The sequence below is a fragment of the Semicossyphus pulcher genome, unplaced genomic scaffold (genome assembly GCF_022749685.1).
Source record: "Semicossyphus pulcher isolate SPU_LCO1_2020_fin unplaced genomic scaffold, fSemPul1.0.p SCAF_12, whole genome shotgun sequence".
Lineage (NCBI taxonomy): Eukaryota > Metazoa > Chordata > Actinopteri > Labriformes > Labridae > Semicossyphus > Semicossyphus pulcher.
Window position 1 is genome coordinate 18,736,215 of NW_027211626.1, and position 22,484 is coordinate 18,758,698.

At 39.2% G+C, this 22,484-nt stretch overlaps 1 protein-coding gene across 1 annotated transcript; it reads left to right on the top strand.

The window, feature by feature from the left end:
* Window positions 1-651: 651 nt before the first annotated feature.
* On the top strand, window positions 652-19,690 carry LOC138588269 (gap junction alpha-5 protein-like). The gene is made up of 7 exons (XM_069658270.1): window positions 652-781; window positions 10,585-10,735; window positions 12,956-13,120; window positions 13,433-13,723; window positions 16,729-16,794; window positions 16,887-17,035; window positions 18,141-19,690. Exons 2-7 carry the CDS (start codon window positions 10,667-10,669, stop codon window positions 18,631-18,633), a joined length of 1,233 nt encoding a protein of 410 aa, XP_069514371.1. The 5' UTR covers window positions 652-781; window positions 10,585-10,666; the 3' UTR covers window positions 18,634-19,690.
* Window positions 19,691-22,484: the final 2,794 nt, after the last annotated feature.

Genomic DNA, 22,484 nt, shown 5'->3' on the forward strand with positions numbered 1-22,484 from the left:
CACAAATTGTGTTCAAGCTACTCTGCATGCATGGGAGGAATAATTTGTTTGTGGATTTTGAATTTAAAAACAGAGGGACAATGAGCGACATAGAGAGAAGAGTGACAAGAAGGAATGCAGGACGGGGACCTGCAGCCATTGTGTCCTAATACAATATCTGGCTTCCTTTAGATGCCAGACACCACAAACACACACATACACATACATAAGAGTTGAATAGCAGGCAGGGAGGCACCAGGCCCACTTCCTCTGCTGCTGATGTAGATGAGGGAGGGAGGGAGGGAGGGAGGGAGAAGGAGAGAGAAGAGGAGGAGGCTGGTACAAACTTGAGTCTCACATATATTTCAGACTAGACTTCTGGACACTGTCGGACTGACTGTCTCACTGTCAACTCAACTGAGTGAACTCATAGGTTTTTTAATTTTTTACATTTACTTGAACATTTTCACATCTGTCTGTGTCTGCTAGTACATCCGTCTGTCTTTGTGTCTCTCTGGGCATCTGACCTGGAGGCATCTCAACTTTGGTTGGAAGGCGACTCACAAATGTGTGAATTGAGGAAAAAAATAATACACCTTAAATAGCTGGAAGACATCTGGATCTTTGCAACTACTTTTTATGCTAACAACTTCAGCTGCTGGCCTCAAAGAATCAGTGGAAGGCGAAGAATTGCCTTGCTCAAAGGCACGTCAACAATTGCTGCTGAGGAAGGAGAGTAGCAACTTTTGGTTGAGATTTTCTCAGGTCTACTGCAACTTCCTGCCTCTTTATCCAAAATCAGGTAAAGTGTGTGCATGAGTGTGAAAAACTACCTTCTACTTGGTAACAAATTTCTGGCAATTATATTTGATTTAATTTTCTCCTGTTCAGTGTTTCCTCATCAATTTTGTCCCTCTCAAACAACCAGTGGTTATTAGCTCATACAAGAATTACCTCTTATATATGTTGTATTTTGTAGTGCAATTATGCATGGCATTCTAACATACTGAATAATAGTATCGATACTTTTAGAGATTGAAGTAGTACTTATAGACATTGGTAGTCAATTTACTCAAGCACCGTACTGAAGTACATATAAGGTCATTGTATGCCACCTCTACTACAATATACTGTATATTAGTGACCAATATTGTACAACATTGGCAACAGATTTAGATGCTTTTCATAACATCTTGTCCAGTCAAAAATAACTGATCTCCAAATTTGGTGATTTTTAATGTTTGTGTTAAACTGAAGGATTAAAGGTGCTATATATAACTTTCAGAAAATCCTCATTCCTAGCGACACAGTCGGCCGTTGAGGGAACTGTAGTCAACCTTTTTGTACGTGCTCTCGCAGACACATGAACATGCTCAATCTCGGAACTCACTGGCTCTGTTTACTTTTCACTGACGAGATGTGTTCATTGACCGGCATCATGTTGTCCAAAATCAACACTCTTTGTCATAATACCTAAGTTAATATCATGTTAGCTGGCTAAGTTATTTGTCAAGCTAGACTGACAACACTGACATACACACTCGGATAGTATTTTGGTAGTCCTAACATTAGCGAGCATGCTAAGGTTAGCCAGCTAGCTCTAACATAAATACACTGCATGACTCTAGCATTGTGCTTTGTAACTAAACGGCAAATTACGCCGGCGAACCAGCAAATCAACCCACGCATCAGCTAACATTAGCCAGGCAGGGCAAGGCAGCTGGAGACAGCTGGGATGAAGCACTTGTGCTATGAGAGAAAAAACACTGCACGCAGGTTTTGTTTCTATGACAACAATAAGTTGTAGGTCTGCTTTGACCCCGATTTGATGCACACTGTTGACTGTAGTGGCGGAGAATGAGCTCTCAGCAGGGGTACTCGCAAATGCGCAGACAAGTCACATCCTCTTGTTTCCCGGAAACAAGGTGGGGAAGGTCTCAATTTATCAGTTCCTCTACTATCCCTTCACATATTGACAATAAAAAATTATATTTGATTGATGAATAGATGTAAAATCTTATAGCCCCTTTAAGGGTTCCTTCATGGGCTAAGAAAATCTATCTTGCACCTAAGATTATTATTCAATTGGCACTTGTGTTAGCTGTAAAATGCCTTGTTGAAGCGGAAAACTGTGCTGTTTTTCTGAGCTCATAAACATGGCTTTTTGGAGATACGGGAGGTTTTGGTCCTAATGGAGCGCAGCCTCTTGCCAGAGGGGAGGGTCTCAAAGAGACTGACCATGCTTAACTTTTGTTTTCGTTTGGTTGGGTTTGGTTTGGTTTAATTTGGTTTGGTTTGGTTTGGTTCTTTTGTTACATTACATATTCGATGTGATCTGAACATTAACCTTTGCCTTACACATGGGTCACAAAAAGCAACCTCCTAGGTGAAAGTCTCGTCTTTGACTCATCCATCCACTCTCACATCGTCTGCTGACTTCCTCCTGTCATCATTTATAACCTCCACTAAAGATTGACAACAATAAACATATTAACTACAGTTAGATACAAACAAGTAATTTGATTGGACCACAGATGATCCATGGGACTGGGAAGGGGTTCTAAAAGCTATCCCGAAGGAATAGCCACTGAAAATCGCAAGTGATTGAAAGGGAGTGGTGAAAGGACAAAACCTAACCAAAATCAAAGTCTGGGTAAGGCAAACTAAACCACCACTGCCAAGCAGCTGAACCAAAAGTAAACTCTCTTCGATGATCCCTCTGCCAAACTGAATGAAGTGAGTGCCCCTCACAGGTTTCTATGAAAAAGTTTTAAGAAGTAGACAATTTCTTTTTTTGTATCATGGTTTGGAGTTAAATATGGAAATTTTTTATGTATTTGTTGGTTTTTGATCTTCATGAGTTCCCCTGCTATTGATTAATTCCCAACATTTTTATCATGTTGTTGTATCAATCCTTTGAGTTGTGGAATATTAATCGTGTAAGCTATAAATAAAGGTTATCAGACTAAAAACATCCTCACGTCAGAGTGAAGTAAACGGTTCAATATTTATTGCTTATAACCATTTGAGGAAAGAAAGAGGGGCCTTTCTGTATGTGTGTGTGTGTGTGTGTGTGTGTGTGTGTGTGTGTGTGTGTGTGTGTGTCCGTTATCAAGACAGGATACAGAACAATACTGAATGCTGGTTAATGTCGACACACACACAAACACACACACACACACACACACAAAAATGCGCACACACACACACACACACACACACACACACACATATAACACAAAGGTCAGGCGAAAGTCTATACAAGGAAGTAATATTGTTATTAATGATGCCGGGAGCACTTGTGAAAGACATAAATACAGACACACACACACGTTTTTTAAAGCAGCTGAGTTTCACAAAAACAGGAAGGGAGGGGCATCTGAGCGGTATTTCATAAATAAGGGAAGCTGTTGAAGAAATAAATCAGATCTTTTATTCTAATTTCTTTATCCACCAAAGATGTTGTTTTATGTTTTTTATGTCCCACGCCAGCAGGTTGAGTTTATCTTAGTTTTCATCTGAAATTTGGATGCGATGAAGGATGCATCCTTCTGAAACAGACTTCAAAAAACTGAAAGCTACTGTAAGAAGTTTGAAAAGCACAAAATGAAGTTATCCATAGATGACACAAACATTGAAAAAACACAGCGAAATACAATGTGTCACAAAAATTATCATTAAAATGGGCTTTGTGGTTAGAGATGGATGTCATTTTTTTTTTTTTTTTGGCTTTTTTTGCCTTTATTCATAGTATAGCTTAAGACAGACAGGAAATGTGGGGAGCAGAGAGTGGGGGATGACATGCACCAAATGGATCGGCAGACCGGGAGTCGAACCTGCGATCAGTGAGACGAGGACTGTAGCCTCTATACATGGGACGCCTGCTCTACCAACCGAGCCAAACCAGCGCCCTTTTTTTCTTTTTTTAAAGATTTTTCCTTTGGCCCTTTGGCTCCACCTCTACAGGACAGCTGAAGATAGACAGGAAATGTTGGGAGTAGAGAGTGGGGGATGACATGCACAAATGATCGGCAGACCGGGAGTCGAACCTGCGATCAGTGCGACGAGGACTGTAGCCTCTGTACATGGGGCGCCTGCTCTACCGACTGAGCTAAACAGCACCCCGATGGATGTCATTTTAATATTTAATTTTAGGTAGTTCACCACATCACAACACAACTTAATATTAGTCTATACAAACAAAACGATGTTGTATTAAATCAGCTCATACGACACCCCGCCTTCTCCTCACAATAATCTCAATAACGTACATTTTGCCATCTTGTTTAAGGTCACTCTCACCAAAGAACTGATGTATCTCGAGGGCCTTCCTGCTAAATAAAGAAACATTTAGTAAAGTTGTGACCTTCAATAGCAACAAGATGTTGTCGCTACATAATGAGTTCAACCTTTAAGTCAAACAAATAAAAATACAAGGATTCTTTGATGATGTGGGCTTCATAGATAACTTGCAGACATTCTGGGGAAAGCCTGGTCTGATCGGAAGAGACAGCATTCATCCCACTTTGGATGGTGCAGCTCTTTTGTCTTGTAATATGGTTAAGTTTGTTAGTCGTAAAATCTGACAAACCACAGTTGAGACCAGGAGGCAGAGCTGTAGTCCTACACACTCCTCTGAGCTTCCCTGTGAGCAGTTTCCCAGCCACAATGTTAATGTTATAGAGACTGTGTCTGCCCCCCAACCCAGGCCTTTTATTACAGTCAATTCAAACTTAAATAAAAAAGGAGTAAATCAACAACAACCAAAGTTATGCCAAAAAATATGAGAATTAAATGTGGTCTGTTAAATATCAGATCCCTGTCATCTCAAGCTCTATTAGAGAACGATCTGATATCAGATGATCATATTGATTTACTCTCTTTAACTGAGACTTGGCTGTGTCAGGAAGAATATGTCAGCTTAAATGAATCCACTCCTCCCAGTCATCTTAATACTCATATTCCTAGAGACACTGGTCGAGGTGGTGGAGTGGCAGCTATTTTCAGTTCTAGTCTTCTAATCAACCTTAGACCAAAACTTAGTTTCAGCTCTTTTGAAAGCCTTGTTCTGAGTTTTTCACACCCAGCTTGGAAAACTTTACAGCCTGTTTTATTTGTGATAGTATACCGCCCTCCTGGCGCATACTCTGATTTTCTAACTGAATTCTCAGAGTTTTTATCAGATTTAGTCCTGAGTTCAGATAAAATAATTATTGTAGGGGACTTCAATATTCATGTAGATGTTGATAATGATAGTCTTAGCATGGCATTTATGTCCCTTTTGGACTCTATTGGTTTCACTCAACGTGTAAACCAGCCTACTCACCGCTTTAACCACACCCTCAACCTTGTTCTAGCTTATGGCCTTGAAACGGAAACTTAATTGTCCCATGAAAGGCACTATAAAAATTAAAGTTATTTATATTATTTTTATTATTATCAGAGACTAGAACATTTAATTGGCATCACAGGATCTGCATTAAGTTGGTTTAAATCTTATTTATCAGATCGATCTCAATTTGTTAATGTTCATGATGTGTCCTCTGTTCACACCAAAGTTAGTCATGGAGTTCCACAAGGTTCTGTGCTCGGACCGATTCTTTTTACCTTATATATGCTTCCTCTTGGCAATATCATGAGGAAACACTCCATTAATTTTCATTGTTACGCAGATGATACTCAATTATACTTATCAATGAAGCCAGACGAAACCAATCAGCTATCTAAACTAGAAGCATGCCTTAAGGACATCAAGATCTTTAGGACTAGAAACTTTCTGCTACTTAATTCAGACAAAACTGTTATTGTGCTCGGCCCCAAAAGCCTTCTTCCAAAAACATTCTTTCTCTAATGATATAGCTGCCCTAGATGGCATCTGCCTGGCATCCAGCACTACTGTTAGGAATCTGGGAGTTCTATTTGATCAGGATATGTCCTTCATCTCCCACATAAAACAAATATCAAGGACAGCCTTCTTTCACCTTCGCAACATACACTGAACAAAAATATAAACGCATCACTTTTGTTTTTGCTCCCATTTTTCATGAGCTGAACTCAAAGATCTAAGACTTTTTCTGTGTACACAAAAGGCTTATTTCTCTCAAATATTGTTCACAAATTTGTCTAAATCTGTGTTAGTGAGCACTTCTCCTTTGCCGAGATAATCCATCAACCTCACAGGTGTGGCATATCAAGATGCTGATTGCATGACAGCATGATTATTGCACAGGTGTGCCTTAGGCTGGCCACAGTATTGTTGCTGCTAATGCTAATAGTAGACCTGTTGACTTCAACTGTTACAATTACGATTACTACAGCCTTTATCATTACTGTGCTTCTCGCACTAATTTATTTTTTGCTTATTTTCACACTAGTGTACCACCACAATGTAACAAGGACATATGTTGTTGTTGTAACAAGAACATATGTTGTTGTTGCTCTCTTTGCCTGTCTCTATCCTGCATCTCCTTCTGTCCCATTTTCGGCCCATCCAGTCGAGGCAGATGGCTGTTCAACATGAGTCTGGTTCTGCTCGAGGTTTCTGCCTGTTAAAAGGACGTTTTTCTGCCAATGTGCCGAATATTGCTAAGTGCTACTCATGGTGATTCATGTTGGGCCTCTCTTTAAATAACAGAACAAAGAGTCGGTCTAGACCTGCTCTTTTTGTAAAGTGTCTCGATATAACTCTGGTTATGATTTGGCGCTATACAAATAAAATTTGATTGATTGATTGTACTGTTATACTGTTGAACATTAATTATAGCCTCGCGGTTTTATGCCTCCACCAACCGGTCAAGCTGTAGTTGTGTATGTTCATTGAGAGAAACAAAACACACTACTAGGCTACTTAAGTTCATGCTGATGGACCACAATGTTGTAGCCATGACAGTGGAAAAAGTTTTGAATGCATATGATGCAATTTCAAAAGATCTATACAATCAACCAGTTGATACAGTTATACCACGAGACATTTGTGTTATATTATTTCATAATGAGCTTAGGAATTCTTCAGTTATGGCCCAAACTAGTTTGTGAAGCCACAATGACCTTGACCTTTGGCCAACTTGGGTCCAGGTGGTATCGTTTGCCAGATATCGCGTTTAAAAGAATGGAATAGAAAGAATGATGGAAAAATAATATCTGTGTCCAGGCTATTGCAGCACAAAGGCATAAATATGGGTAGATTACAGTTTTCTTGTAATGGGATTTTGTCACATTTTTAATTGGATGCTAATAGTGAAAATAGTCAAAGTAATGAATTCCTCTGTGTTTGCTATACTGACAGCAACCAATGACTGTATATAAAGATGGACATCGCGTCTCCATCTGCTCTCATTGTACGATATTGATACCAAAAAAGCCCCAATGATGGACGCTGCCATCTTGCAATGGTGACGTCATTTGGAGCCAGAGCTGTGTAGTAGAGATTGACGGGTAGAGCCGCCGTAGCCACTTCCGCTAACCAAAACACACACATTTAACTTACCGGAAAAAATGGCAAAGATCCCGCACGCCGCTGTATTTAACAGCAGAACAGCTTCTTGTGTTGGTCTGAAGCAGACGTTCACAGATATGTAAACTTCAATGACTGTAGTGATTGTTTTAGCTACGTCTCCTCTCGCCGTTCCTCCTCTTCTCTGCTAATCCAGAACAGATCAGCTGCAGGATGTTGTTAACAGACCTGTCAATCATCCTTTTTACAGCATAAAATAACAAAATAAAACTAAACTTGAAAAATGAACAATTGGACGTAAATCAGCATGATAAGAACTAAGTACAATGACATAAACCATGTTTGAGGAAAATGTATTTGGCGTGTATTTTGATTTTATAGTTTTACTCATGTCCCATCTGTTAACATGAAGGAGGCGGGCTTTATGAGCTATGCTGCAGCCAGTCAGCAGTCTGGCTCTCGTGAATATGGCCAAAATTTGATTCAGCCAAAACACTGTAAAATGTATCCTCATATATAACATCCTTTTAACTCCCCAGTAGGGATGTCATTTTTTGTTTAATTGTTTCAGCCAGTTTGCCTCACCAAAGGTCCATTAAATCTTCCACCAACTATGTCAAATGATGGCACTAATGTAGGAGAGGTACAGAGGCTATATACACAACTCAGACAGATCAAGATGAGGTTGAAAATCTTTCAACCTTTCCCTTTTTTAGTAGTAGATATTAAGTAGTGCACGTTGAACCAATGAGGTTGTTTAAAACACTCATTGGTTACATCTTTTACTGTCATAGTGCTCAATGCTTATCTCAGAACAGAAGATCACCAATGAAAGGTCATTCATACAAAAGTCAAACAAAAAAGTGAGCTTACAGTTTGACGCCATGGAAACATAGTCCTCTTATGACATCATGAATGCCGAACACTAATGACTGAAATGAATCACATTAGATTATTAACTAAACATGATTCCAAAGAGATGACCACTTTTCAGTTGCACTGACTCATTACCAATCAGAGCAGAATTCATCACTGGTTCCAAGATGTTAATATCGTAATCTTTCATGTTGTTGGATAGAACGAACAAAAAGCATCAAGGGACAGCGAGCCGGGCTTCAAACCTCTGGTCTAGTATTACTACACACTGGACACAACAACATACTTATACATATCCACAGTGACAGAGAGGAGGAGGGAGACTATGTGTGTGAGTTTGTGTGTGTGTGTGTTTACAGTAGTCGTATAGTTTTCCTTCCCCAGAGAAGGACAGAGTTGAGTGTGGGAACTGAGGGTGAAGCTAAACTAAGATATGGGCACAGACATGTTTTATTAATGGGGTCAGGTCCGGTCACAGGTTCAAGATAATACATGAACAAACACAAACTCTCATTCTCTCTTACATACACGCACACAATCCCAGTTAAAGGTTCAAACAGAAACCACTTAAAACTTACACTAGTTTGTTCACCAGTCAAGTTTCCTTCCTTATAAAGTTCCGATTTTAAAGCACTTTTCTGGAACAATGTCAAAATAAAAAGCCAATTATCCCAGAACCATCACAGAAAGATAAGAAAATTTTGAAAGCAGAGCTTCATTTGATGCTTACACAAACAAAATTGACATAGCATTTATGTTTGTTTGATGTCTTCATCTGATGGATGTCTCCATTGATCCACATTGATCCAGGACTAACCGATGCAGGACTAACCGACTGAAGAACTCCTTTGTCCCTCATGCCATCAGGCTGTACAACTCCTCACTTAGGGGGAGGAGGTAACAGGGACAGACTCTCTCACAAGCGGTAGCCACTAATTCACCTCACAAAGTTAATAGTAGTTATCTTCCTTTATTCAATAGTAATATTTATTTATTTCTCAAAGGGTCATATGTGCAATAAAAATCTGTCAATGTGCAATAATCTCTCACCACAGTGCAATAACCTAATACCACAGTGCAATAACCTACCCACTGTTTACTTGTACATTTTCTAAGAGTGTATATTTTATATATTTTGTTATCTAATTTTGTATTTTTTATATATATATATATATCGATAGATATATATATTTTGATCTTTATTTTTTACCCTCTGTGTGCTGATTCTTTCCTATTGTATTGTACTGTATAAGCTGCTGGAGACTGAATTTCCCAGAGGGAGTCATCCCAAAGGGATCAATAAAGTTGAGTCTAAGTCTAAGTCTAAGTCTAACAAAAGATTAGGGCTCTGTTAAATTGAATGTTAAATGGACTGCACTTGTATAGTGCAGCTTTTCTAGTCTTCGGATCACTCAAGGCGCTTTTACACTACATGTCACACTCACCCGTTCACACACACATTCATTCACTGATAGCAGAGGCTGCTATGCAAAGTGCGCAATCAGTACTAATCCCATTCACACACCAATGACTGCCACCGGGATCAATTTGTCTTGTTGAAGTGTCTAGCCCATGGACACTTGCAGATTGTAGAAGTCAGGGATCAAACCACCAACCTTCTGATTGAGAGACAACCGACTCTACCACTGAGGCACAGCCTCTCCTGTTTCCCATAATGATCCCATAATTTCTATAGACGTTCTTTATTTCATCACTTAATAAGTAGTATTGTTAACACTATTCTGTCAATGTAGAACCTGACAATTTAACTTCGAGAAGGGGGCCGCTGGCAAACTTTCACTGTGAAGCAGCTGCAAAAATATTTTCAATTTTTAAATCTGCTTTATATTTTATATTAAAGCAAATCAGAACAAGCTAATGTTGAATGCATGTTGGACATAATGCACATTTTAAGATTTGTTATCTTGGATCTATTATATAATTTTAAATGACTTTCTTATAGACATATCTCATTAATCCCAGGGTGCCTATTTCTAACGTATGCAATTATAGACTGGTAAACTGCATGCTTAGGTCTACAGCACATTACGGTCATTATCAGTTTAACGTAATATGTTGGATGATTTTTGTGGGAACGCATTCTAGGAAACATTGGGAAATAACTTATCAATGAACGTATTGAGGATTGAACATAAATGCATCTCAGTAAGGGTTTTGTTCTCCATAGCACTTAACGTAGTCTTTTCATAATATGGCAGAAAAATGGCCCTTAGGTCCTTATATACCAAAAATGGTGTCTTTTCTATGTTCCTCAGGCGAATCTTCCAGCTGCAGACCGACAGCTTAGAGTAAATCTTTGGGCGAGTTGAATAGTCAGTGCTGAGCCTGTGATCGGTCATGGCAGACTGGAGCCTACTGGGAAACTTCCTGGAGGAAGTACAGGAGCATTCGACCTCTGTTGGCAAGGTAATGACGCACACACTCTTACAGAAAAACACACACACATATACACACAGTACACAGTGCATGCCAGCCAGAAGGGCCCCAGACTGACTTCCTCTCCAAATGCTGGAAAGAGCCGTAAACAGACATTTTATATGCACTCTAAATAAAATGTTAATTTATATCAGAATCATCCTGTTTATTTTATGTGTCCTGGTTTATATTTTGGCATAATACGAAGATATAAAGTTTATGTTAGTATAAGTTGGTTTGTCTACATTTTAGTGCACAAAATTTTTGAGGATAGTGGTCTCATATCTTATGTCATGAAGTAGCGTGGAATCATTGTAGTCTTTGTTCATTATTGAACAAAAAATGAAAATGTATCCAATTTGATCCAGACAGTTCATGCAAGTGAATTCAGAAGTAGAAATAAACAACATATTAACACACATGTATCTGTTTTTAATCATCGTTTATTTTTATTTTTCATATTATCAATGACAAAAACTAAAACACACACTGTCCCTATGCTGAGTCAAGACTGGAAAACAAAACTCCACACACAAATGTCACAAAACAAAACCCAAACAACACTCGCATACACAAAAAGCAAAATTAAAACAATAAAATTCACCTATACCCGACACTCCACACCCACAAACTCAACCTCCGTTTTTCATCTGTTCCACTTAAATATGACAGCCGAAGGGTTAAATAACAAATGACCTATTTTACAACTCAAATACTATTCCTCTCTTGTGAGTACACCTTCCAAAAATCCCAAACTGAAATGAAATCTTCCATCCAAAGAAAGGAAAAATAAATTAATTCATTCATTCATCCAGTTCATGTATCGTCAATTAAAATCCCCTTTGTGACGACAATCCGTCTTAGAAAGCAAAAGAAGTACGGGAAAGGAAATCCATAACACACCCTAAAAAAACTAAAAAGGATAACCAGGCTGATGTAAACTAAGAGCATGTATTATTTTTCTCCAGATTTTTTTTCAAATTGGGTAATTTTGTTCTTTTCAGTGGCTATTGTCTTTTCTAAGTTCAGATAATAAACAATTTCTTTACTCCAGTGTTTGAATAAAGGAGAAGATGTAGATTTCCAGTGTTTTAAAAGAAGTTTCTTAAATATAATTGATGAGAAAAGAATAACCCAGCTTTGTGGATACCGTACACTGTCCTGGGAGGTTATGTTAGAACTTATGCTCTATTTCATACCAAACTTTATTAATTTTATTACATTCCCAAAATGAATGACTCAGTGAATCTGTTAATCCACATTTCAAACAGTTCCCTGAAACACTCCTATCATATTTATGTATTTTATCTCTTGTACGTTCTGTACATAATTCTCTCATTGACTGTAATGTCTCTTGTAATATTCCAACACTCCCTCCATCTTAAATTAATGTCATTCCTATCCAAATTGTCATTCCATAAACGTATTCTAGATGTCAACAAATTATCCACAGAATAGGATTTCTGCAAAATTCTATACACTCTACCTGTTCATTTATTACCTGTTTCTGATTCTTTCTTCTTTTCTTCTGAAATAAGGTTTCATCTAGTTCACTGTACTGTCCAAATGAATGCATTTCAAACATGTTAAATAAACTTCTAAGCTGCAGATACCTAAAAAAGTCCTGCACTAAAGCTCAGTAAAGAAGTTGACCAACTACAGAGATCTTCTTTTATCTTTTTGTTTACAGTTTCATAGTTTTTCTTTTATAAGTCCTCAGGATTATGTGTTAACCAAACTCCAAAATATTTAATTGCTTTCTGAGACCAATCAACAGGAAGTCTCTGTTTTAACTCAGGCGATGGATTACAATTAAATGTTAATATTTGTGTTTTTTGTATGTTTAGTTTATAACCTGAATATGTGCCAAATGTGACTAGGAGCTCTAAAAGGACTGGAAGGCAGGTCTCTGGGTTATTAATGAATAGCAACACGTCATCAGCATATAATGCTATTTTGTGTCCCTGTTTGCACAGCATAATTCCCTGTATATTACTGTCTTCTTTTATTGCTTGTGCTAAAGGTTCTATATAAAGTGCAAAAAGCGTTGGAGGCCTTTTGCTCACACTTTTAATTGCTTTTTGAATCTTTTAACAGACGTTCTTCAAAAAAAAAAAGGCTCTGAACAAAGATAAAAATAAACTCCATTTCCACCTTTAGGGTTTCATGTGTCTGTCTGTGTGTCCTCTTTGCTGTTTTTACCCTCCACAGGTGTGGCTGACCATCCTGTTTATCTTCCGTATCCTGGTACTTGGGACTGCTGCTGAGTCGTCGTGGGGAGACGAACAGGAAGATTTCGACTGTGACACTGAGCAGCCGGGCTGCGAGAATGTTTGTTACGACCAGGCTTTCCCTATAGCGCACATACGATACTGGGTAATAAGAACAACTTGATGTTATGAGATGTGATGACTGTGGGCACTCAGTAAACAGTTCAAAACTTTATTGATAATGACCTTAAAGTACTATTTTTTGTGTCTAATGAGAGGCTTTCTTATATAAATTCTGCAGGGTATTAACTAGTGTTCAGGATTAGCTAGATAACTAGTTAGCATCCAATGCTGGTTTACCCTTTTGAGCTAACTGCTAATGTGGAAAGCAAGGCATTTTGTAACTCACCATTCAGTGACCAAATGAAATTAATGATACCAGACTTCTGGATTATAAACCTTACTGATGTCCTCCCAGGTGCTCCAGATCGTGTTTGTGTCCACCCCCAGTCTCATCTACATGGGCCACGCCATGCACACTGTCCGCAGAGAAGAGAAGAGGAGGAACAGAGAGGAGGAGGAGGGAGACGGGGGAGGGAGAGAGGCGGATCCAGGTGGGGGAGAAGGAGGAGGAGAAACCTTGAGGAGGAAAGGGGAGAAGGACGAAGAAAAGGACAAAAGAGAAGGTTCATCAGCAGGTCGAATCCGTCTGAGGGGAGCGTTGCTTCAGACCTACATACTGAGCATCCTGATACGAAGCATCATGGAGGTACATGATCCTACACTATCTGTTCTGGAGCCTCTTTTAGCTTTTTGTTTTGGTTCAGTCACACAGCATTTTACCTGCAGTGGCAAGCAGCTGCTGAGACCACTATATACTTAAAGTCAGACAAAGTTAGTGACTATAGCTGGTGAAGAAAGTGCCAATTCAGCCAAAACATCCTTTTTGCTAAATGACAGATTGACAATTAGTAGACTGACAATCACTTAACGAAAAACTATGACTGTTTTCCAAAACAACAAATAGGACTATGACTTTTGGAGAGTACCAGCGCAAGGCGTAGAACACACGGCTAAAATTTGGTTAGCTTTAGGCAAACATCAAAATCTGGCTTCAAATAGGCACGTTAGGCAAGTCTCTTAAGTAGCGTACAGTACATGATGTTTATTTACACACGGGACATGGACAGCGTGTCTCTGGGGAAAGTCTTGTTGGTTTGACCCATCCATCCAACCTTACCTCCTCATTAGGCAAACTTTTTTGCTCAATAGGCTACTCCTTGGCCTGAAATTAAGAATTACAGACATTAAATAGAAATTTTATTCGCATTAACAACAATCGCATCAAGTTAACATAAAGACTTTAGCCTCTTTTTCGCAGCTTGTACAAGGCGCGACTGTTCCGACGTCGTTCCGCCTCATGGTTTTGTATAAAAGTTGATCAAATGTGACTGTAATGTCACGCTCAGGGTGGAAAACTCGAGTGCCGTTTTAATGTTTTACTGCTCTGCTCCAGATTGTAAGTCATCTAAATTGTTGTAATTTCACTGCTTTCATTTTGATTAGCAACTGAATAGAACATGTAAAAAATACAGACGGAAATTATATTTCAATTTAACTAACACATTTGAGAACCCATGATGTAGGCAATTACAAGCATTTAGCCACTTCCTATCAATATCTCCTATTAACAAGAACACTTTTGAACATTTGATAGTACCATTTTTTAAACTTTGAAAAGGCGGAAATTCCTAGCAAACGGTACTTTTAGCTAGTTATTGCTTCAATGCTAATGTTAGCTATTGTCTGGGCGGGTTATGTTGTTTCCCTGCTAGGCTGGTGGGGACGGTAGTGACAAAGCTGAATCTACATCTGTGTAAAGCGTTGAGCTGGAAGGACAGGACAACGTTTGTAAATGTGATGCTAGCGCTGTTCCTTACACCTCATGCCTCTTTGGCTCCCGTAGCGTTAGCATACTGCCTTAATCAAAAACTGGGACGATAATGTGTTGTCGCTGTAAAAAGAAAGACAACGTAATTGCTTCTTCAGGGCCCTTATGGCGGGATCTCTGAATAAAAGGGCTTTTAAGTTAATGTGACATGTAGAGTCCATGGGGTGGGATGAGATTCAGTGTCAGTGAACGCCTCGGGCCTTGTTGGTGAGAACAGCTGCAGTTTGGAAGGAACTGTTCCTGTGGTATGAGGATTGGGTCCTAATGGACCGCAGCCTTTTGCCAGAGGGGAGTTTTTCAAAGAGTTTTTATCTGGGAGGAGGCGCTTGTCTTCTCTGCTCATTCCTGGTGGTCTTGTGATGGATACGCTCCTGATGTTTGCTGATGTTTTTTATTGCAGCCTCTTTTCAGTGCTGTACAATTAAACATGAAAATACAAATTACTGTGTGAGAAGTCCATTATATATTTAAGAGACTAGAACCACAATGAGACTGTAGGTCTGAATGTGTATTTCCACATAATAAATCCATGATTTATGATTACTAAATATAGTTTTGCAATACTGATACTTGAGTACTTCCATTTTCTACAACCTCATACATAAACTCCACAACATTTTATAGGCAAATAGCCTAGAGTTACTCATAGACTTCATTTAAGAAGTGGACGTAGCCAGGGTGCAACGCCAATTGGTATCCCTTACTAGCGTTATGCCTCCAGTTTTTCATTTTGGCCTTCCTCAAATTGGTATTTTGGTGCCAGAGAGGATACACATTATGACTCCTTTATCCTGTGATTGACATGTCACCCTGCTTTATCATAGATTTTATCCTTAATCAGGATGTAATCTGAAAAAATGAACATCATTACACATTAATATAAAAAGAGAAGGGCTGTTCTGCATCACAAATAGGCTACCGTACTGGTCCAAATATAAGACAGTGTTTTTTTCCCTTGTCAAACATCTGAAAAAGTGGGGTCGTCTTATATTCAGGGTCTAGACTTTTAAAGGCCAATATATAGTACCATCGCCTGGAACAAATGGCTTAAAAGTAGGCTAAGTAAACCAACAGCTAAGGCGAAGTAATGATGTCAATTTTAAGATAATTGTTGTCACAGAGTGTAATGTCCGAAAATTGTGATCCCAAAAAGATCAGTGGCTGTCTGTAGCGCCGCGGTGAGCTCTGTGCCCCATCCTCCTGCGCTCTCTCAGCAGGCTTAGCCAGTCCCTCCGCACCATGGTTAAGCTCCTTCGAGTTCCCCGGCCGGGAAAAACACTGCATCGGGCCACCGTACCGCCCCGTCTTAAAAATGCTAACAGTCTTACCTAACAGATGGTAATGGAGAAAATCGTACCGTGGTCCTCAAAGCGGCCGCTTCCAAGAGAATGACAGGAGAGCGTGTGAGTGTATTACTGAAAAATGGAACAAAGGTACGCCCGACACCAGAGCGGTCACCCAGCTGTTCAAAGACTGCTATAAATACTATACTGCTCACTTTGACGGTTAATGATTTATTGCAATTTCGTAAGGCATTTAATTTAATTTAAATGTGACAACTTGATCTTAAAGATATAGAAAACATGATTTTATTTTAAATGGTAAAATAAAATTGTTTTCTTTATAAAAACAAATTTGTACTTATTAGTCTTTATATTCGGACCAATACAGCACTTTAGCTTTTCTGTAATTTAAGCATGTGATTAGTAAAATTTGAAATGCATTTCCTCGCTGTCCTTTTAGCACTTTAAAGTAAGTAAAAGATCTGTGTAACTTTTTTTTACCGCTGTACTAAGCTGACTTGTGATTGGACCTCCATACAGGTGGTGTTTCTGTGTCTCCAGTACTTCCTGTACGGCATCTTCCTCAATCCGCTGTATGTGTGCAAGGTAAAATCAGACACCAAAACCCATTTAGAATTAATTTTAAGTACAAAGCATGATATTTAGATCTACAAAAACTCCCTCTTCCTCCCTGTCAGGCCTGGCCATGCCCACATCCTGTCAACTGCTACGTTTCGAGACCAACGGAGAAAAACGTCTTCATAGTGTTCATGTTGGCTGTGTCAGCCGTCTCTCTGGCCCTCAGTGTGCTTGAGCTGCACCACCTGGCATGGAGGCACTGCTGCAGGTGGGGAACTCTTTGTGAATGTGTTATTCTTGCAAACACTCATGGGAGAGGTTTGAGTTTAAAAGACACAGAGGGGTGCTGTTTCTTTAGGGAGACATGCTTTTAGTTGAAGTTAGTTCAACTTTTGGAACACTGCTGCGCTTGTCAATGTCACATCTCTCTCACCGACCAATTAAAATCAAGAAGGGCCAGTTTAGTTTTTTCGACAGTACAATTTCCAGGTGTAGACCCACTTATAAATGCCGATTGTCTCTTTTCCCATTGCCAGTGGAGTATACTCCTGTCTGTCTCTTTTCTGCTGTGTCACTGTCTGACGTCCACAAACGCGCCGGAGACAGGGTTAGTAAACAGTGAAGACGTTACCAGTGGTTAGTTCTGTATTGTATCTATTACTCATTCAGTCTGTTTATCAAACTCGGCGGTGACAAATTTGGAACGATGTTCGAGCGCCGCTTGGATGGAGATGGGTAGATTTGGAGCTGAGATGACAAGGAATCGCAGAACTTACAGACAGAGTGTAGCATCGAGCCGGGAAGGGGTAGGAGATTAGCGTGTCGACACAGGTTTTGTGTTCCCATCGATACCAATCGAAGCCGAGGCGATGATTACCAACATCTACTGCAGAGTCATTTGACCTGACCCATTAAGCAAAAAAGCCGTTTGTTAGCGGGTGTTAGCAGGTTTTTTGACCAGTGGGAAAAGCTTTACACTGAGAGTATTAACTATATTAAGCCTTCAGTGATTCAGCTTGTACTCCTGTAATAAAAAAGGCCAAACTGCGTGAGAAAAAACCTCTGAAGGCTTGCCCACTTCTCCGAGGAACGATAAGCCAACTTCAAGTATATTTAAGGCTAAATGAGTTGAGTTTATCAGATGTGGTTTGTGGTTGAGAGAGCTTGATGAAGAGAGGGAACGTCGTGAGCAAGAACAAAGTGGTGCATCAGAGAAAAAAATTGTTTTTCATGGTCTTAACAGAAATAGACAACCCCTTTCTGTCAACAAAATATCATGCTTGGAGTTATGGCACAGTTAAAACAATGCGGTCATTAATACTACTCTGTAAGGTGAATTTAAATCTGTTAACTGGTATGAACTCTCTTTGCAGGCGGTTCTTCATCAAAGGAAAGGCCGTCGCTCCTGCTAAAGCCTCACCGGCCCGACAGCTCTCTCTATCTCCTCCACCACCATCAACCCCACCACCAGAATTTAGCCAGTGTGTGATTGGCCCCTCGCACTTCCTGTCCCTACCATTCCCCAACCACCGTCTGGCTAGCCAACAAAACTCAGAGAACATGGCAACCGAGAAGCACAAAATGGCCGCTGCTGTGGAAGAGGTCAACCGCCTCCAGATGAGCTGCTACTCCCCCGGATGGCAGAAGAAAAGCAACAGTCAGATCCAAGACGGCGGATACCTGAGGACGGACACTAACTGCTATAGCCCTGAGAGCAGGGAGATCAGCTGCCCTCAGATCCAAAATGGCGGCCCTGATGGGCTGTTGCTTTGCTCGAATGTAGGGCTCTGTCAGAAGGACAAACGAAGATTCAGTAAAACCAGCGGAACAAGCAGCCGAACAAGAGCAGACGACCTCTCTGTTTAGGAAACATGAAGATTATTAAATAATAAATCACTTAAGTAATTCACATAGCTTCAGATCTTAGTCAGCTGGAGGAATCAGTGCCTTCCCACCAAGCAGGGGACACATTATTCTGTTTTTTCTGTTCTATAATGAAGGAAATTCCACTCTGGGACTTTTTTTCTGATGTAGTTCTTCCAAATCTTGCACTAAACTCTTGAATGACAATCGGACCTTGATGAAAATACAGAACAGTGCACTTTCATTTGTAGAATCATGTTTAACACAATGAAAATGAAAAAATGGCTCCCTCTGTGAGTTCACCACTTTCAAACAATCCAATTTGCAGTGCTGACTTTTTGCAGCTTGAAGGAACTACAAAAATACAAAAAAGGTTGCTATGGAAACCTGCATTGTGTTTAAAAGAATAACATTTTAATTTAACAATTGTACAGTTGCACAGACACTTCTGTTTATCTTTTTATATGAGTTCATCAGCAACCTAAATTTGAACTGTGTACTGAGCCTAAATTGATTTACTGGCTGAATCTGATTGTCGTTCGACTTTCAAGTGAAGTAACCGAAACAGGAAGTGTTGTAATTTTTGTTGTAAGTGTTGCTGATATTGTCATCAGACAAATGTTTTCTTTGACATTATTTTGACTGTATATCCAACATGTTTAGGGCTTGTGTGTGTTTTGATGGCTGATGTTCGTCCAATCATTTTATAATTGCATCTGACTATGAAGCACAAATGCTGTTTACACCGTCACAACTGCTGTTTTTACAATTTTTTCACTTAATAAAATCTGTTTTCATTTATGTGTATTTTTCGTGACACCCTTGTCAGTTTGGATGACTTCTTGTGAGTTTTTTTGTTTCACTGTATTGGGATTTCACATAATGAACCTATCTGGACAGCAACTCAATGTATTCTAATCTCCACAATGTTAAATGGGTTTGTGTTTTCTTTGCAGACTGTATTGTAGCGTAATGGTCACTGGAGAATGCCACAATTTTGCCATTGATTGCTACCATCAACTGCTACCATCAAAGATCATTAAATGTAAATGGTTGGATATTTCCTGTATTGTAATTTTATATGTATAACTACACTTAAGTAATGTGAATGCTCTGCAGATAAAACTATGCAAAACCTGTCTGTTCTATCATGAAGATACCATTATTTAGGGAAGCTCATAAAAGTACAAAGTGTCTTTGTGTTGTGTGGACAGTCAGCACCCTAACCAAGCATGACTCTTAGTGGAGTTCTATTCTTATAAATTAATGTTGTATCTGCTTGAATGGGTCTTTTTCAAAGCAGATGTTCTCACTTTAATAGTGGGTAAAGCACAGAATAAGAGCAGAATAACATCAGACTCGTTTCAGAATATATAGAAATATCTGCCAGATTAGTTGTTGTTTGTCAAACGGTGTCAGATTAAATTTAGCGGCAATAAAACACCATTAAATTTGGTGGAAATAATAGACTGACTTTCAGATGATCAGACAGATGTCTGACATTTGGCTATCTTGCGGTTTTAGCAGCGTCACAGTGTGATTTCCCACATGACCGGTGTCAAAAGATCTACTTTACTAAGCTTTTCATGCCTCCGCTCTTGCAACAGCCGTGGCAAGAGCCACGTGTCTTGCCCAAGGACGCTTCAACATGTAGCCTGAGGGAGCTGGAGTTTGAACCTCTGACCTTCCGATTGAAAGACGACCGACTCCACTACTGAGCCACAGCCGCCCTGGGTTATTGGTTATCAGTCCATCTATATGTGTGTATGTGTGTATGTCTGTTCAAATGTACATCCCAGACTTGTGAATGCAATATCTCAGGAAGGCCTGAGGGAACATCCTTGCATTTGGCAGGAATGTCCCCTAGGACTTCAGGGATTAACTGATCAGATTATGGTGGCCAAAAGGTCAAAGGTCACTTTGACACCATGTCATTTCCATTCTTGTGAACTCAATATCTTAGCCAGGAAAAGGAAATTTTGGGAGAACGACAACCTCCATTATTGATTATTGGAAAGTCTCCTCTACCCCACAAGTACCTGGTTTTTCCTGCTGTCCTAAGAAGGGTCCACTGAAAATCACATCCTCTGCTGAGAAGAATAGAAAGAATGAGGCCTTCCCTCTTATTACATTGTTTCATTTTAAGGAATGAATTACGTAATTTGTGGACACCTCGTAAATGTTGCTGTTAGACTGTCATTCACACTCTTCTCATCTATAACAAGCTATAAGTTCAGCCATTACAGCTAAGATATTTAAACCCCAGTGAGTTAACATACTCAGTTACTTGTGAAAATTAAAAGAACACATTTATAATTTGTTGATATACAGTACATTATGATACAATTTACATGTGATGTGAGTAATTCAGAAATACCAAGCTACTGTTGCTGTGAACCAACATTACGGCCACTACTACTACTACGACTCTTTGTAACACAAGAGCTTGTCATGAGTGAACTTCAGCGGCGGACAGACAAAGATCAAGACACACAGAGAGCTGGTTGCTGAGAAGTTCAAGACAGTTTAAAAAAAGGGGGCACTCTGGGAATTTTTAAAAATACTGCCTGATTCCCATGGCAAATGTCCAGCGTGGTTCACATCAGGAATGTTTGGGAACTGTGACGCTGAAGGGTTTTCTGTTTTCTTTCCCATCTGTGGCAGCCATGTTTATGGCTTTTCCAACGACATGCCATTGTATTAGTCCCCAAATTATCCTGTCAATCCATCCATCAATCAATCAATCAATCAATTAATTTTTATTTATATAGCGCCAAATAATAAAAGTTATCTAATGGCACTTTACAAACAGCAGGTCTAGACTGTACTCTTTTTTTATATCATTTAGAGTTGACCCAACATGAATCCACCATGAGCACTACTTGTACAGTGTCTATTATGTTGAATAGTAAACCATAATTGAATTAAATTGCAAAGCAGGAAAGTATTTTATAACTGACAGTTAGTAAAATCTCCTGTTACATTAATAACACTAAAGTTAATTGGCAAACAATCAGTAACGTTTTAAATATAGGTAAAATTTAAAAGGCAACACTAGCTATGGCAGAGCTTAAATTTGAAATGGCAATGGGATAAGGTAATACATAGAAAATACATATTCAGAAGTAAAGTAAAGATGTGAATTGGAGTGTAAAACGTCACTCATTAAAGTAGTTCAATAAAAGTGTTTAGTTAAAATAGATATGCAAGTGGCATCTTTTGAACAGTAGCTCCAAAAAAAGCTGTAAGGACAATTTTGTTGACAAGGGTTCCCTCTTATGGCCAAAGATAAAACTGCAATATTAAAATGACCACATACTTTATGATACACTGCATTGTGATAACTTGTTATTTTAAATACTAAAACAATGCATGTGTTGGTTTACAGATCCTTGAAAAGACCATGTTGTTTGTAACGCCTAGTGAGGATCTTTCTGCCTTATGAGGACATTTTGCCAGATCCTCACTACTCACAGGACAGTTCTAAGGTTAACATAACTTTGGGACACTGCCTTGTGCTACTGAATGTGAGCTATGAGAGCAGAGAGAGTAAATCAAAACAGGTTGTGAGCTGAACAGCTGAACAATGAACTGAAACTCCCAATGAAGGCTTTTTTAAGCTGAGGAGAAGGCAGATTCAGGTGACAGTTCCCTTTAGGTTTATCACTAAAAGCCACGCCTTTTAAGAATTTAATTTGATTCATTGTTTTATTAAAAAAACACTTATTATAGTTGTTTGAAGATAAGGGGCTAAGGAATGCATTGTGTAAACTAATGTCCTCACAAGTACAGAGAAACAAACTTGCATGTTTGTAGTCAAAGCAGCACTGTCATTTCCCGTTCTGATGCTGATT